This window comes from Papaver somniferum, chromosome 5, assembly GCF_003573695.1.
Source record: "Papaver somniferum cultivar HN1 chromosome 5, ASM357369v1, whole genome shotgun sequence".
Taxonomy (NCBI): Eukaryota; Viridiplantae; Streptophyta; class Magnoliopsida; order Ranunculales; family Papaveraceae; genus Papaver; species Papaver somniferum.
In genome coordinates this window covers 436,515-449,824 of record NC_039362.1, presented here as the reverse complement: position 1 = coordinate 449,824, position 13,310 = coordinate 436,515, and the positions used below count along the sequence as shown (strand labels likewise).

At 38.7% G+C, this 13,310-nt stretch overlaps 1 protein-coding gene across 1 annotated transcript; it reads right to left on the bottom strand.

The window, feature by feature from the left end:
• Positions 1–9,902: 9,902 nt before the first annotated feature.
• On the bottom strand, positions 9,903–11,944 carry LOC113280846 (putative F-box/LRR-repeat protein 23). The gene is made up of 3 exons (XM_026529417.1): positions 11,775–11,944; positions 11,118–11,506; positions 9,903–10,627 (listed from the first exon to the last, which is right to left on the bottom strand). Exons 2-3 carry the CDS (start codon positions 11,495–11,497, stop codon positions 10,276–10,278), a joined length of 732 nt encoding a protein of 243 aa, XP_026385202.1. The 5' UTR covers positions 11,498–11,506; positions 11,775–11,944; the 3' UTR covers positions 9,903–10,275.
• Between the last annotated feature and the right edge of the window lie 1,366 nt (positions 11,945–13,310).

Here is a 13,310-nt window from a genome sequence, read left to right as displayed (position 1 = left end):
CTAAGGCCCAAATCATTCAAAGGCCCAAGGCCTAAAGCACTTCATCATTACAACAAACCCATTAAGCCCAATTTACTCAAAGGGTATTCATAACCCATTGGTGCCACAACCCTTTGATACCTAAAGCCCAATAGCCAACTAGAACCCAAAATAGTTAAACACTACAAAACACCCCCAGTCTCTGTGGATCGACCCGTACTTGCACGAGCTACATCTGACGACCGTGCACTTGCGGTATTACTGTAGGCCCGTTTCATTTCGCTTCAATTTTATACGCTTTTCCGGGCCCACCATCACCAAGCTTGTTGTTTGTTTTTGTTTTTTTTACGACAATTCCCACTTTGACAATTTCCCGTTTGTGTTTATTGGTGTGTGGCTTTGTTACCTTTACTTTCTCGTTTTATGTTGTGCACCTGCATTTCCAAATTACGTACGTTAGTATTTAAACCTTTTCCATCGAACACGCCCGACAAGGAGGGTCATCGGGCCCGATGCCATGTCCTGGTCGGGTATCTCATCATTATCTTACATTCGTATCTTAATAGCCTTTGGTATCTGGCTTCCAACCACCAGAACCCTTAGGCTATCTCGGCACTTGCACATTGTCACTACCTCGAGTATTGAATACCCAGTCGTCTGTAAGTCACCTCCGCACTTGCACATTGCCACTGCCCCGAGTTCGAATGACCATTAGAGTGTAAGTCACCTCGGCACTTTCTCATTGGCGTTGCCCCGAGTACGAATGACCATGCAAGTGTAAGTCACCTCGGCACTTCCACACTGGATTTGCCCCTAGTACGAATGACCATTAGTCGCCCAAGCCATATTTATTACCCCTCGTGGTTTTAAAGAAATGAATGACAAGTTTTCTTACCTATTTTCCGCACACTTCTTCATGGGTGATATAGTTTCAGGAATTTAGCGTTCCACGGTTTTGCTTCAGTTTTTCCGTCTTGTTTCAATAGTCGATATGCACTTTCACCTGCTTTAGACGCAACTATGTATGGTCATCCCCACTTTGGTGCCAATTTTCCTCCTTTCTTGTCGCGCTCCCAGTCAACTAGGTACTTCCACACGAGCTTTCCAGGTTGGAATTCTCTTGGACGCACCCGTTTATTGTATTCTCGTTGTAGTCTCCTTTGGTAGTTTTCCATATTTTGTAGTGTCATCTCCCTTGTCTCTTCCAAATCATCGAGCTTGGCCAAGATAAGGTCGGATGAGATGTTTCACCTCTATGCCTCCGTTCTCGTGGTGGGTATTATCGCCTATGTTGGTAGGATCTCTTCAGTCCCATAGGTGAGCATGAATGGTGATAGCCCAGTTGCTTCCCTCCGAGTAGTTCTGCAGGCCCATAAGACGTTGTAAAGTTCTTCACACCAGTCACCATATTCCCCATCTAATTTCTTCTTCATGTTGTCGGCGATGGTTTTGTTTGTAATCTCGGCTTGGACATTACTCTGGGGGTATATGGGGGTGGCCTTGCTTTTCCGGATGTTGTAAGTGTTAAACAATAAGTCGATATTCTCTCCCAGGAGTTTTTTTCTGCTGTCCGAGACGATGGTTGCTGGTACTCCGAAACGACATATAATGTGCTCCCAAATGAACTTGAAGACGTCTTTGTCTCTGAGGTGCTTTAACGGAGCCGCCTCTACCTATTTAGTAAAGTAGTCTGTCGCGAAGATTAAATACTTCCTATGCCCCGTTCCTACATGCAGTGGCGCGACGATATCGATCCCCCACTTGGAGAAAGGCCATGGGATCACCACTGAGTTGAGGGCGACTGATGGTGCATGTATCTTCTTGCCAAACTTCTGGAATTCTTCACAGGTTTGTGCCATTTTTTTTCCTCATTATTTATGTATGGCCAAAATATCCCATTGTTTTTTCCCTGGCCGATAGACTTCTCTGGTCGGCCCTTAGGTAGCTCGCCTGTTGCCAGGTATAAGTGGATCGGATTCCTCCAATCTTTTTCCCGATACATATCGGCCGTATTGACAGCCACGTCGATACATATTTCTGGTGTTTCTGGTATGGAAGGCGTGAGGAGCCTCATGACACGAATTCCTTCTACATTCGGATCTGTCAACTGTGAGGCGTCCGAGTGTCGTTTGTCCTTTCTACATATCTGGCGAAACTTGATGCTTGGGATCTGGTCGATGTAAAATTGGGTAGGCTCCCAGTACTTTTGTAGAATAGGATCGTGTATTGCATACTTTCCCGTGATTTGTCGGATCACTAGCTGCGAGTCACTAGTTAATCGGACATCTTGTGGCCCCGATTCAACGATTATTCTTAAGGAGTGTATCGTCGCCTCATACTCAGTAACATTGTTTGTTGCTTTGAATTCCAGTCTGAATGAGTATACTATCTTCTTCCCCTTGGGTGTAGTAAAGACCAACCCTAGGCCCGACCCGTCTTTGTTTGATGCCCAATCTACGAAGACCTCCCATCGTGTTGGGTTGTTATCTTCAAGTAGGTCGGCCGGCTCTTCTCGATCTTCTTCCGTTCCTGGTATGTCCTCGACTTTGTCCTCGTCACTTAATGGGAAATCCTCCAAAAATTCGGCCACCACTTGTGCTTTTGTTGTTGTGCTCATTTCATAGAAAACATCAAACTGTTTGATTTGTGCTCCCCACTTAGAAATTCTTTCAAATCGGTCTGCACTGTCTAGCACTACATCAATGGGCGACTTTGTGAGCACTCGGATTCGATAGGCTTGGAAATATGTTCTGAGTTTTAGAGTAGTAAACGCTAGTGCTAGGACCATATGTTCCATTCTGGTGTAATTCTTCTCGGCCGGACTTAATGTTTTGCTGATGAAGTAAACCGTCTTTTCCACGTTTCCCTCGTTCTTAACTAAGACTGCGCTGATGGCGTACGAAGTCTTCCCAAGATACAGGATAAGAACCTCCGATAGCTCTGGTCTTTATAATACTGGAAGACTTGGAAGGTGTTGTTTGATACTTTGGAAAGCCTCTTCACACTCGTCCGTCCACTTAAACTTTTCCCCCTTCTTATGGGTGCTGAAGAAATTCTTACATTTGTCCGAAGACCTTGATATGAATCGTCCTAGGGCCGCTATACTTCAATTTAGTTTCTGCACGTCCTTCACTGTTTCAGGCGATGATATTTCAATGATAGACCTGACTTTATCGGGATCGGCCTCTATTCCTCTGGGTGTGATGATATATCCCAAGAACTTTCCTGAGGTGACCCAGAAATCGCGCTTGGCAGGGTTGACCTTCATTTTGTATTCCCTCATCGTCTGGAAGATCTCCTGAAGGTCTCGGATGTGATTCTTGGCCAGGAGACTCTTCACCAGCATGTCATCAACATATACTTCAATGGTACTATGGATCTTATCCCCAAACATGTCCCCCACCAACCTTTGGTACGTGGCGCCTGCATTCTTTAGCCCGAATGACATCTTGGTGTAGCAATACAATCCCCTCGGTGTGAAGAAGGAAGTGTGTTCTTGATCTTCAGGGGCTAGTGGTATCTGGTTATACCCCGAATACCCGTCCATTAATATTATCGCTCATACCCTACTATCGAATCTACCAACTGATCTATGTTTGGGAGGGGGAAGCTGTCTTTCGGACATGCTTTGTTCAGGTCGCTGAAGTCGATGCATATTATAACTCCACTGTGGGTACTGGGATTTTCGTATTATCCCCGACTCCTGAAGCTTCTTTAGTTCTATCTATACCGTCGCTTGGAATTCAGGTGCGATTCCTCTCATATTTTGTCGGACAGGCTTGAAACTCGGGTCGATCTTCAGTTGATGGCGGCACACACCTGGGTCTATGCCTTCCATGTCGCTCATATTCCATGAAAAAACATTCATGTTCTTCCGTAAAACCATCGTGAGTTGGTTTATTTTTTCTTCAGATAATAGTAACCCGATCCTTACCATCTTCGACTCCTCAGCTGTTCCCAAATTGATTTCTCGGGTGGGCTCGATGGCCGAGAAATTTTGCTTTGGTTCTCTTATTGGAGTCGTTTCCTTTAGTTGCTATAAAGGGTCTTGCTCTGTTGCCTCGTATGCCATAACTTCCTGAGAGATAAACTTTTCCAACTCTTCTGCCGCCTTGGCTTCTTTGACCTTGTTTTTCTCTCGTCTCTGGCGTGCTCTCCGCTCTTCATTTATTTGGGTATCGACTTGCATGCATTGTCGGGCCGCTTTGGAGTCGCTCACAACCTCTGGTATCCCCTTATACGTGGGAAACCTCAGCCTTTGAGATAAGCTGAGGTCACACCTTTAATCCCAGCGATCCAAGGTCGCCCGATAATAGATTCATATGGTGAGGCGACTTCGACCACGCAAAATGCGGTAAGAGTATCCAGGTAACCACCCCCGTCCGATACCCTCAGGGTTACCTCTCCCTTAGAGATAGTTACAGTTCTGTTGAAGCCGTAGATCCGATAAGTTGAGGGAACGAGGATGTCATCCGAAAGCTCCATTCTTAGAAATATATCATAAAAAAGTACTTCGACTGAGCTCTCGTTATCTACCAATATCCTTCTCACGCCCCACTCCTCAATTAGCAAGGTAATGACTAATGGGTCTCCATGGGCCTGTCCGTTCATCGGGACATATTTTGCCGAGAACGAGATAGGTTGCATCATCCAAGGCTCCATCGGCAAGGTCTTGGCTACACTGAAGATTTCTTTCCCGTTATAGTCCCTCTTGTGGATCCTAGAGGTGATTCCGGGACTGAGATTGTACTCATGTGTGGCCGAATGCGATATGGTGTTCACAAATTGAGTGGTCCTGTCAATTCGGACTTGATGGACAGGCACATCTGGTGCGACAGTCGGTTGTGATGTTTGTCGGACGAACTGCCTCAGATACCCGTCTCGAATGAGATGTTGGACGATGTCTTTCACCTCCCGGCAGTTGTTAGTGGAGTGGCCTCTGTACTGATGATAGTGGTGATACTCGAGATGGTCCTTGGTTTCTTGAAATTGTGCTTCTCTTGACGCTGGGTGTGGCGGGTGGTGAGCCGAGTATCGTCCCTACCTACGTCACACCCGATATAGGTAGGGACGGGTGTGACGTAGGTAGGGACGATACTCGGCTCACCACCCGCCACACCCGATGTAGTCCTGTTCCCCGATAGTTTATTAATTGGGCCGATCTCTTGGTATATAGTTGGTGCGATATCGCCCTTCCTTCCTTGTCGTCCATATGTTTTGACTTGTATCCTCTGTTTGACCGAGTACTCCTTGTTTATTTAACCTGCCAGTCGATAGGCATCATGTCACATCCGACAACCTGCAGGGCTGTCACGTCCGACCCATGTGATTCCTCATTCTTCGTGCCATTAGCTCTTATCCTGTGCTTCGCCTTTCATCGTTCTTGGGTGTGTCACAGCCTAGGATCTTGCCACCTTTCCCTGTGGATTATTTGCACCTACGCACTTTATGGAGGATAAATACTCTGTCCAAAGAAAATTACAACAGAATTCGAAATTTACACTAAATATAAGAACTAAGAACTAGGTGCTTTAAATCTTTAAGAAAAAATTAACAAGGGGATATTTGAAAAAATTTACTCTCTATGTTATTTCATAATCTATGTTACTCTCTATGTCGGACCATTACCATGATGGATTATGCTTTCGGAGGTTTATTTGTAAACAATAAGAAGGAACTAGATTATAGTTTTATTTATATTAATGCATTAAAAAGGGTTTCTCGGTTCGAGAACGCTGCAGTGAGAATTTTTCTTGATATTTTAAAAACCAACTTACTTTTAACTAGAAATGACTTTTTTTTTATTGCAAAGGAATAAAACTCTGAACGAAAAAATGACTTTTTTTTTGGAGAACAATTCAAGTGGTTGGAAAAACTTGTTTAATAAGGACAGATTGGTAATTCCATCGAACCTAAAAACTTCATTACAAATAAACCAGTGTATGAGGGTGCATTGCAGTAAAACTCTCCTTATGTAGTCAGAAAGTCATATTTATTTATATCATTGAAATAAGATAAGAAGCACCAAAATATTTATTTACGTTCTAAAATTTAATTCTTTTTTGTGTTTGCAGGTACCAGTACAGGCTACGAAGGGGAAACTTAGGAATGCGACGTTATAAATTTGCGGACATGTATTTTGCATTGTATTTTTATTAAAAAAAATTTTGGTAGAAAAATAAGAGGGAGGTGATACTTACGTCAACAAGGAAACAATGTGCATTATTTTTGATGTGTTTCAACAATTATCTTCTTATTTTGGTTACAGGTTCCAGATAATTCAAATTGCTTATTTTCTTAGTTACCAGAACCAAATATTGGAAGCATGTGGGTAGATGATGAAGCGTCAATTATTGCAAATGTTGCTAGAATTATAGATGGATGTAATCTTCTCATCGCATTTATCTCCATCAATCAGCTATGTAGGCATACTCTCTTAAGTTTCCAAAACACTGGTGTGCTTTCTTCCGATTCAAAAGGCATAATTTCGACATATATTATGACTGATGCGTATGGTATGAAAAATGTATTCAACACTATTGGCATTTTCTAGAAAAATTATATTTTTTCTGCAAATTTTGAAAAATATATTCAACACTAATGAGTAAAGCTCTTTCAGTTATCACGATTTATAATCATGTTCTTGCACTTTAAAAATCAATCTCGGAATGTAGTCGTGTAATTATTGTTTCTTACGGACTCATTCATAATCAGATAGGTGATTACTGAAATCTTCCTCGGGTATATTTGAAAAAATACTACTAATAATTTTCAAGTTTCTATTCAATGTCACTTTTTATTCTTTTTATAACAAGTTATGTTTTTTTAATTTAATCATGTGTTCAAGATTTCAGTTGAGTATAAAGTCAAGTTGTATTCTTATAGTCTTGGGCACTGGGTTATGTATAGAAGCACACTCCATTAATTTGATTAATAGATGCACAAGCTCATGTCACGATGAAGTGGTGTAATTACGGAGGATACATCCATGAAGAGCAAACCCGTCGATGACCTATGTTGTCAAAGGCGTTTCCCAGGCGCCACCAAGGCACCAAAGTGGCCTTATTCTGAATTTGGGCGCCACGCGTTGGGTAAGGAGGTGACACTTTTAAAAGTGGCGCCCAGGCGTCGCCTTTTTTGACGCTCACGCCAAGGCGCTAGTTTGATAGGCTTCAAAGTGGCATTTTGTGACTACAAAAAAAAGGAAAAAAAATATTGCCAAAATCTTTTTCATTAGGTCATACTAAACCTAAGCTAATTATGTTAAGAAACAAATCATTCCTAGCTGTTTCTGTTAATTATTTTAACACTAGTAAAGGAAAAAAAATCTTTCCAATTCTTTTGTAAATCTTTTTCATTAAGATTTACAAGCTAATATGAAAAATCCTAAGATAATTTTCAGTTATGTCAAGAACATAACATTTATTAGTATTTTTGATAATTATTTTCCTCCACCAATTATATAAAAATCTATGTGTGAATTATTGTTCTACGTCGCGGCTTCGCCGCGCCGCGCGGCGCCTTACGCCCATGACAACATAGTCGATGACCTCTAAGGGGATTTATATGGCCTCCTCGATAAACTTTGTGCAAGAGAATTCAGGTCAGCTCAAGCCTTAGGTGGGTAAAGCTAGAAGTAAAGAATAGGATCTTCCAGCTGATTATTGTATTACCTTAACATCGTGTTGTGGCTTATAGATCTGGTTATAGCGGTTGTAGTTCTTAATACCTCGTTGTCAAAGATGTATTCATAATTTAATTATTGTTTGATTTTAGATTTGATTATTTAAATTTTATTTACTACTTTTAACAATATCGTTTTTAGCGTTTTACTCATATTTTTTATGTCATATCTAGGACCGTGCAGAGCATGGGCGCAATAACTGGTGAATTAATAATAAATATTAATTGTACGGGCAATTAGTCCACCACCGACTAAGCACCAAGAAACTAGTGCGAGTGAATTTAACGATAATGCACGAATGAGCATGCAAACGCACGAATGAGGATTCAAAAATATGGACAAACCTATGCAAAATAACGAAGAAAACAATAATAATAAAATAATAAAAAGGCGCTAGGGGACCGGGCCAATCGGCCAGCTATTCTTGACAGTTGATGTATTCCACGAAACACCGGTCATGCCCCTATGGCCGGTCTGACACCTCTCCCTTCTATTTATGTTATTTTATTATTTTTTCTAATCTCATGAAACTCCTTCATTCCAGCAATCTTCCTTGTTCGAGCGAAACTTTTACAATTGGATGTAATCCATCTAGTAAAAACTTGTTTATATGTAACTTCAATTTAACCGTCCTCTTCGTCTTACTCTTCTTGATTTACAATTGTATCCTCTTCATCTTCTTCTTTTTTATTTACAATTGTATATAATTTATCTAGTAAAAACATGTTTAGGTTTTACAATTATATCCTCTTCGTCTTCCTCTTCTCCTCGTTGTCTTCCTTTTCTTGATTTACAATTATATGTAATATATCTAGTAAGAACTTGTTTAGGTTTTACAGTTTTTTCCCGACATCAACAATTATATGTAATCTATCTTGTAAAAACTTGTTTAGGTTTCTATTGAGCCACAATTCCGACTCAAACTTCTTTTTTATAGGATAAAGGGCACTATAGTTATTTTGTCCTATGATGCACCGATACTGATACGGGGATACTGATACGGTGACACTGATACAAGGATTCGTCAATTTTCATAAAATGGGGATAGGGATACGTGTATTTATCAAAAAAAATATTTAATATAATAATACTTCATTCTACTAAAAAATCATAAAAATAAAAAAATCCAATAAATACTATTTTGAATATTAAAGTGAGCAAACATTAAGTTTTCAGCGTTTTGGGTTTCAGTCTTACTTATGTTAATTGAATGGATAAAATCATATGTACTCCGATTTCTCTCTAAACAACATGAAGAACATGACTGCACAATAAGCCTTAAAGTTAGATTTTTCTAACACCATTTTTTTTTGAAGCACCATAAAAAGAAATACCAAGTCTTTTTTCTTTATAGTCAACAAGTTATTATCGATATGTTCATGAGTATAAATATTTAGAGCTTATGCATAAATTTATAAATATATAGATTTTGTATAAAAAAAAAATGTTAGATTATAAGAAGTATCCGCCCATAGAATATCTGAGAGGTATCCCAAAGTATCCCCTACCCTTTTTGTAATTAAAAAAATGTGAGACTTTAAATGGAGTATCTGATACGTATCCCCAAGTATCTGATACTGATACGGCGCCGATACGGAGACGTCACCAATTTTGAAGTATATGTGCTTCATAGATTTTATCATTAACAAAATACCCCCATAGATTTTATCAACAAGTTATTATCCATTTGTTCATGAGTATAAATATCTATAGATATTTAGATTTTATGCATAAATTTATAAATGTATAGATTTTGTATAAAATAATAAATGTTAGATTATAGGAAGTATACGCTCATAGAGTATCCGAGAGGTATCCCAAAATATCTCCTACCCTTTTTGTAATAAAAAAAGGTGACACTTTAAATGGAGTATCTGATACGTATCCCCAAGTATCCGATACTGATACGTCACCAATTTTGAAGTATATGTGCTTCATATATTTTATCACGAACAAAATACCCCCTTAGCTTATATTATCCTTCGAATAATCGTTAATACCCCCAATTTGTGGGGGCATTCCCAATTATGCCTTCCTATATAACCAGACTTATGCTTTGTGTTTAGATCATTTTACTCTGAATTCAAACAGCTAATTAAATTTTACTTACCTCTTACTTCTCTTTCTCAAGTTCTTGATTTCTTTCTTTTTCGCATCCATTTCTTCCCTCACATATCCAGCAATCTCTGCATGGCTTTCTTCTTAGAACAATACTAAGCTATAAGCTTTACAACATAAGTTTTGAGAATTTCATATGAGTTTAAACCACATAAATATTAAGGTTTACAACAACCCATGTGATCATTCCCATGATCTATAGATTTAGTTATAACCAATGCCAAGAGGTCCAAACTGACAAATCTTGTAATCCGAACTACTAAGAACATATCTGCGAAACACTCAAATTCTAAGTTATAATCCAAAATCACTCCTTAACAGTTACCACATCATTGCTGCAGGTTCAAGTAAAAAGGATCAATTTCAACTACACAATGGCTTTTGCGTCTCTATCATGGTCCATCTAGACCATAGATTGAGCCATCCGGAAACACAATTTTCATGCGCCTAGATTTACATGTTTGAAATAGCTCTCCATCAAGTTTACAATTGTATCAATCCCTAAGGTTGAGAGATTTAAGGTGTGGACAGCTGAGGATAATGGAATACAAGCCCAAACTAGTCAATTGATTTCCACGAAGACAGAGGTGACGTAGTTCAGGCATATTCTTTGAAATGACTTCTGCATCAAAATCATCATCTATGATGTCGTCAAAATGACTAACCAGCATGAACGATTTCATACGAGGGAAAGATTCCACAATAGCTTCAAGTGTTTGAGCTAAGAAATAACAGTGGACTATTTCAAGTTTCTCCAGCATGGGGACTTTATTGGAAATGTTAGTTAGTCCTCTGGCGCTAACTTTATTGCAAGATACAAGCCGAAGAAGCTTCAAGGAATCAGACCTAAAAACAAATGATAAACACTGAGGAGTTAAAATGATGTTGCGAACACGCATTATGGTGCACCATGGCTTAGCTAAAAAAACCAAGTGTAGGCTTTAGCTAAGCCAAGGGTAGGGGGAAAAAAAACTACTTAGGGCCTTGGCAATATAAGGCCATAAATCAGTAGTTACCCATATATTACCTGGTGGAAACTAAGTGTCCCATCAATATATTTTGAATCACAAAAATATTCAATGAATACGAAGACGTTTCGAACTATGCAGAAATCTTTTATGCAAAGGATCAGAGTGCGAGTTGATCAAAACCTGTAAGAGTGTGCACTACAATCATAGTGGAACTCTGTAATTTTCAAGCACAAGTCTGGATTACATTTTTAAGTTTGAAATCTAGATGACCATAGTACAGTGTAACCACACAAAAATGCAAAAGATTAACAACAAGAATGTAATAATGCAAAACAATATAAAAAAATGATAGATGACTCACTTACCTATCGGCAATATAGGCTAAAAGCTCATCAGTACCAAAATCACCCATGGTGAATTCAACCATCTGGCCACAGCTCCTATCCACGGCTATTTTTGCAGTTTCTACAAGATCAGGTTTGCATATTTTGTTCCTTCTAGAAAAAGCATATTTCTTGAACAAGGTCGTCGTAGACAGCCGCATATCTATATAGTGAAATAGCAAAGGCTCTTTGGAAATGTTTCGCCACTCGGTACAGACTGCTTGAGCACTAAATATGATATCAATTGCCCCTACCTTGAGAAATATTCGATGCATAACACCAACAGGCAAATCAAGCCAATTTCTCACTTTTTCTGATGGACCAGCAGGTTTTATTGATGAAACCATAGATTGATCTGCCATGTGCTTCTCCTGATAGACAAAAAAGAACAAAAAGATACATAATTTATACAATCGTCTACAACATTCAAAACAACAGTAAAATATAACTCAGATTTGAAGGAAATAACAAATTTTAAACTGCAAAATAAGCAATATTAAGAAGATAAAGAGTCCAGGAACCTAAATTTGAGTTGTTACTACAATGAATAAATCTTACTTCAGATCTCAATGGGTACCGATATACTAATTCCAATCCCTAGCCATAATAAATTTGAAAGAAAAAACACAAGAGACTTACCAGATTTTCACGTACTACTACTCTGATTAAACTTTTTCCCGCTTCAGTGTTTCCAGTGAAAATACTTTCAGATCTTGAATACGATCTACCTCATCTCTTCTAATCAAATTCCTTTTCTGAAAAAGAAGAAGAAGGCAGATAAAATGCGTAAAGTAGTTCGCTTGACAATTGTGACCCTCATTATCCCTGGTAGCTACTAGTATAATGGGCCTAAACGAGATCCATACCTTAAGTGAAAAAATAATTGGACCTAAAGTTTGAATGTATTTTTTTGGGACCATGGTCTTATTAGGCCGCCTACCCTACAATGTTAAGGGATATCCTAAAATCATGAGATTACTAATTTTTCCCTTACCCTAACTAAAATTAACCCTAATATAATAATTGTCCCTAATCTTGTCCAACACCTTTGCATATTTTCTTACTTGTTTTTTTGTTTCTTTGGTTTTTGGCCAACCTTTGTCCTTGCCTTTTTTCGGCTCTTGGACATTATCCGAAGTGTGCGGATAAACGATTGGTCGCATGTCATCCCAAAAGATTTGCCTTTCAAGTTTTCTCATGTTACGGTACATCTCGATAACAATTCTTCCCATTTCATTATCCCCAAACTCTTCTCCGACATTGCCCTTTGGAGGAGGGAAAAAACTTAATTGTTGTCAATATGGATTTATACACTAGTGGGAAAAAAACCCAGCCGATTTAAGATAGTTGGATAGTGTCGTTCTAACGAGTTAAACAGAACTTTCAAATTGTTGCTGAAAGTGCCGTAGATTTAGTGTCTTTTTCTTGAATGACACTATCCGGTTGCCCTTTAATTATGATGCTTTCAGAACGCCGCTATGCACGACACCTGGATTACGTAGTTTAATTGATTTATTTTAATATTTAAAAATAAGTCAGATCTGATTGGGTGACCTGTTTATTCCTACTGGGCTGAAATAGTTCTGATTCAGATTCATATTTACTAAAATTAAACTCAAACTGCACTTAAATTCAAATGACAATTCAAATTCAAATTCAAATTCAAATGAAATTACTAAAATTCTCAAATTCAACTGAAATTCAAATGACAAATAATATTAAAATACTAAAATTCATATTCAAAATCCAAATAAAACCTGAATCATCTAATATCAAATGATAGCTCCACTACATTGAACTGTGCTCATAAATTTAGTCTAAAATCATTAAAAAAAAAGGATTCAACTCCCTATTACAAAGAGAAGTGATACAACAAGTCCTACAATTTTCAACCACAATTTCAGTCATTAGCACCTTGGCACCAGCTTGCTTGAGAGAAGATCTTGTAGAAGCACAACCCTTTCCAACATTTCCCTTATTCAGCAGCAACAACGATTTCACAATCAACCATGACATCAGGAACCCTGATGAGACCATCGGGAAGAGAGTGACGACATCCATGAAGGTATCGAACTACATTCATAAGAAAAGTAAAAAGTCAAGCCTTATATGCTAGGTTTACATGACTAGTCGATAATAATATACACGGAGGTGGTCTATCATTTCATAATAAAT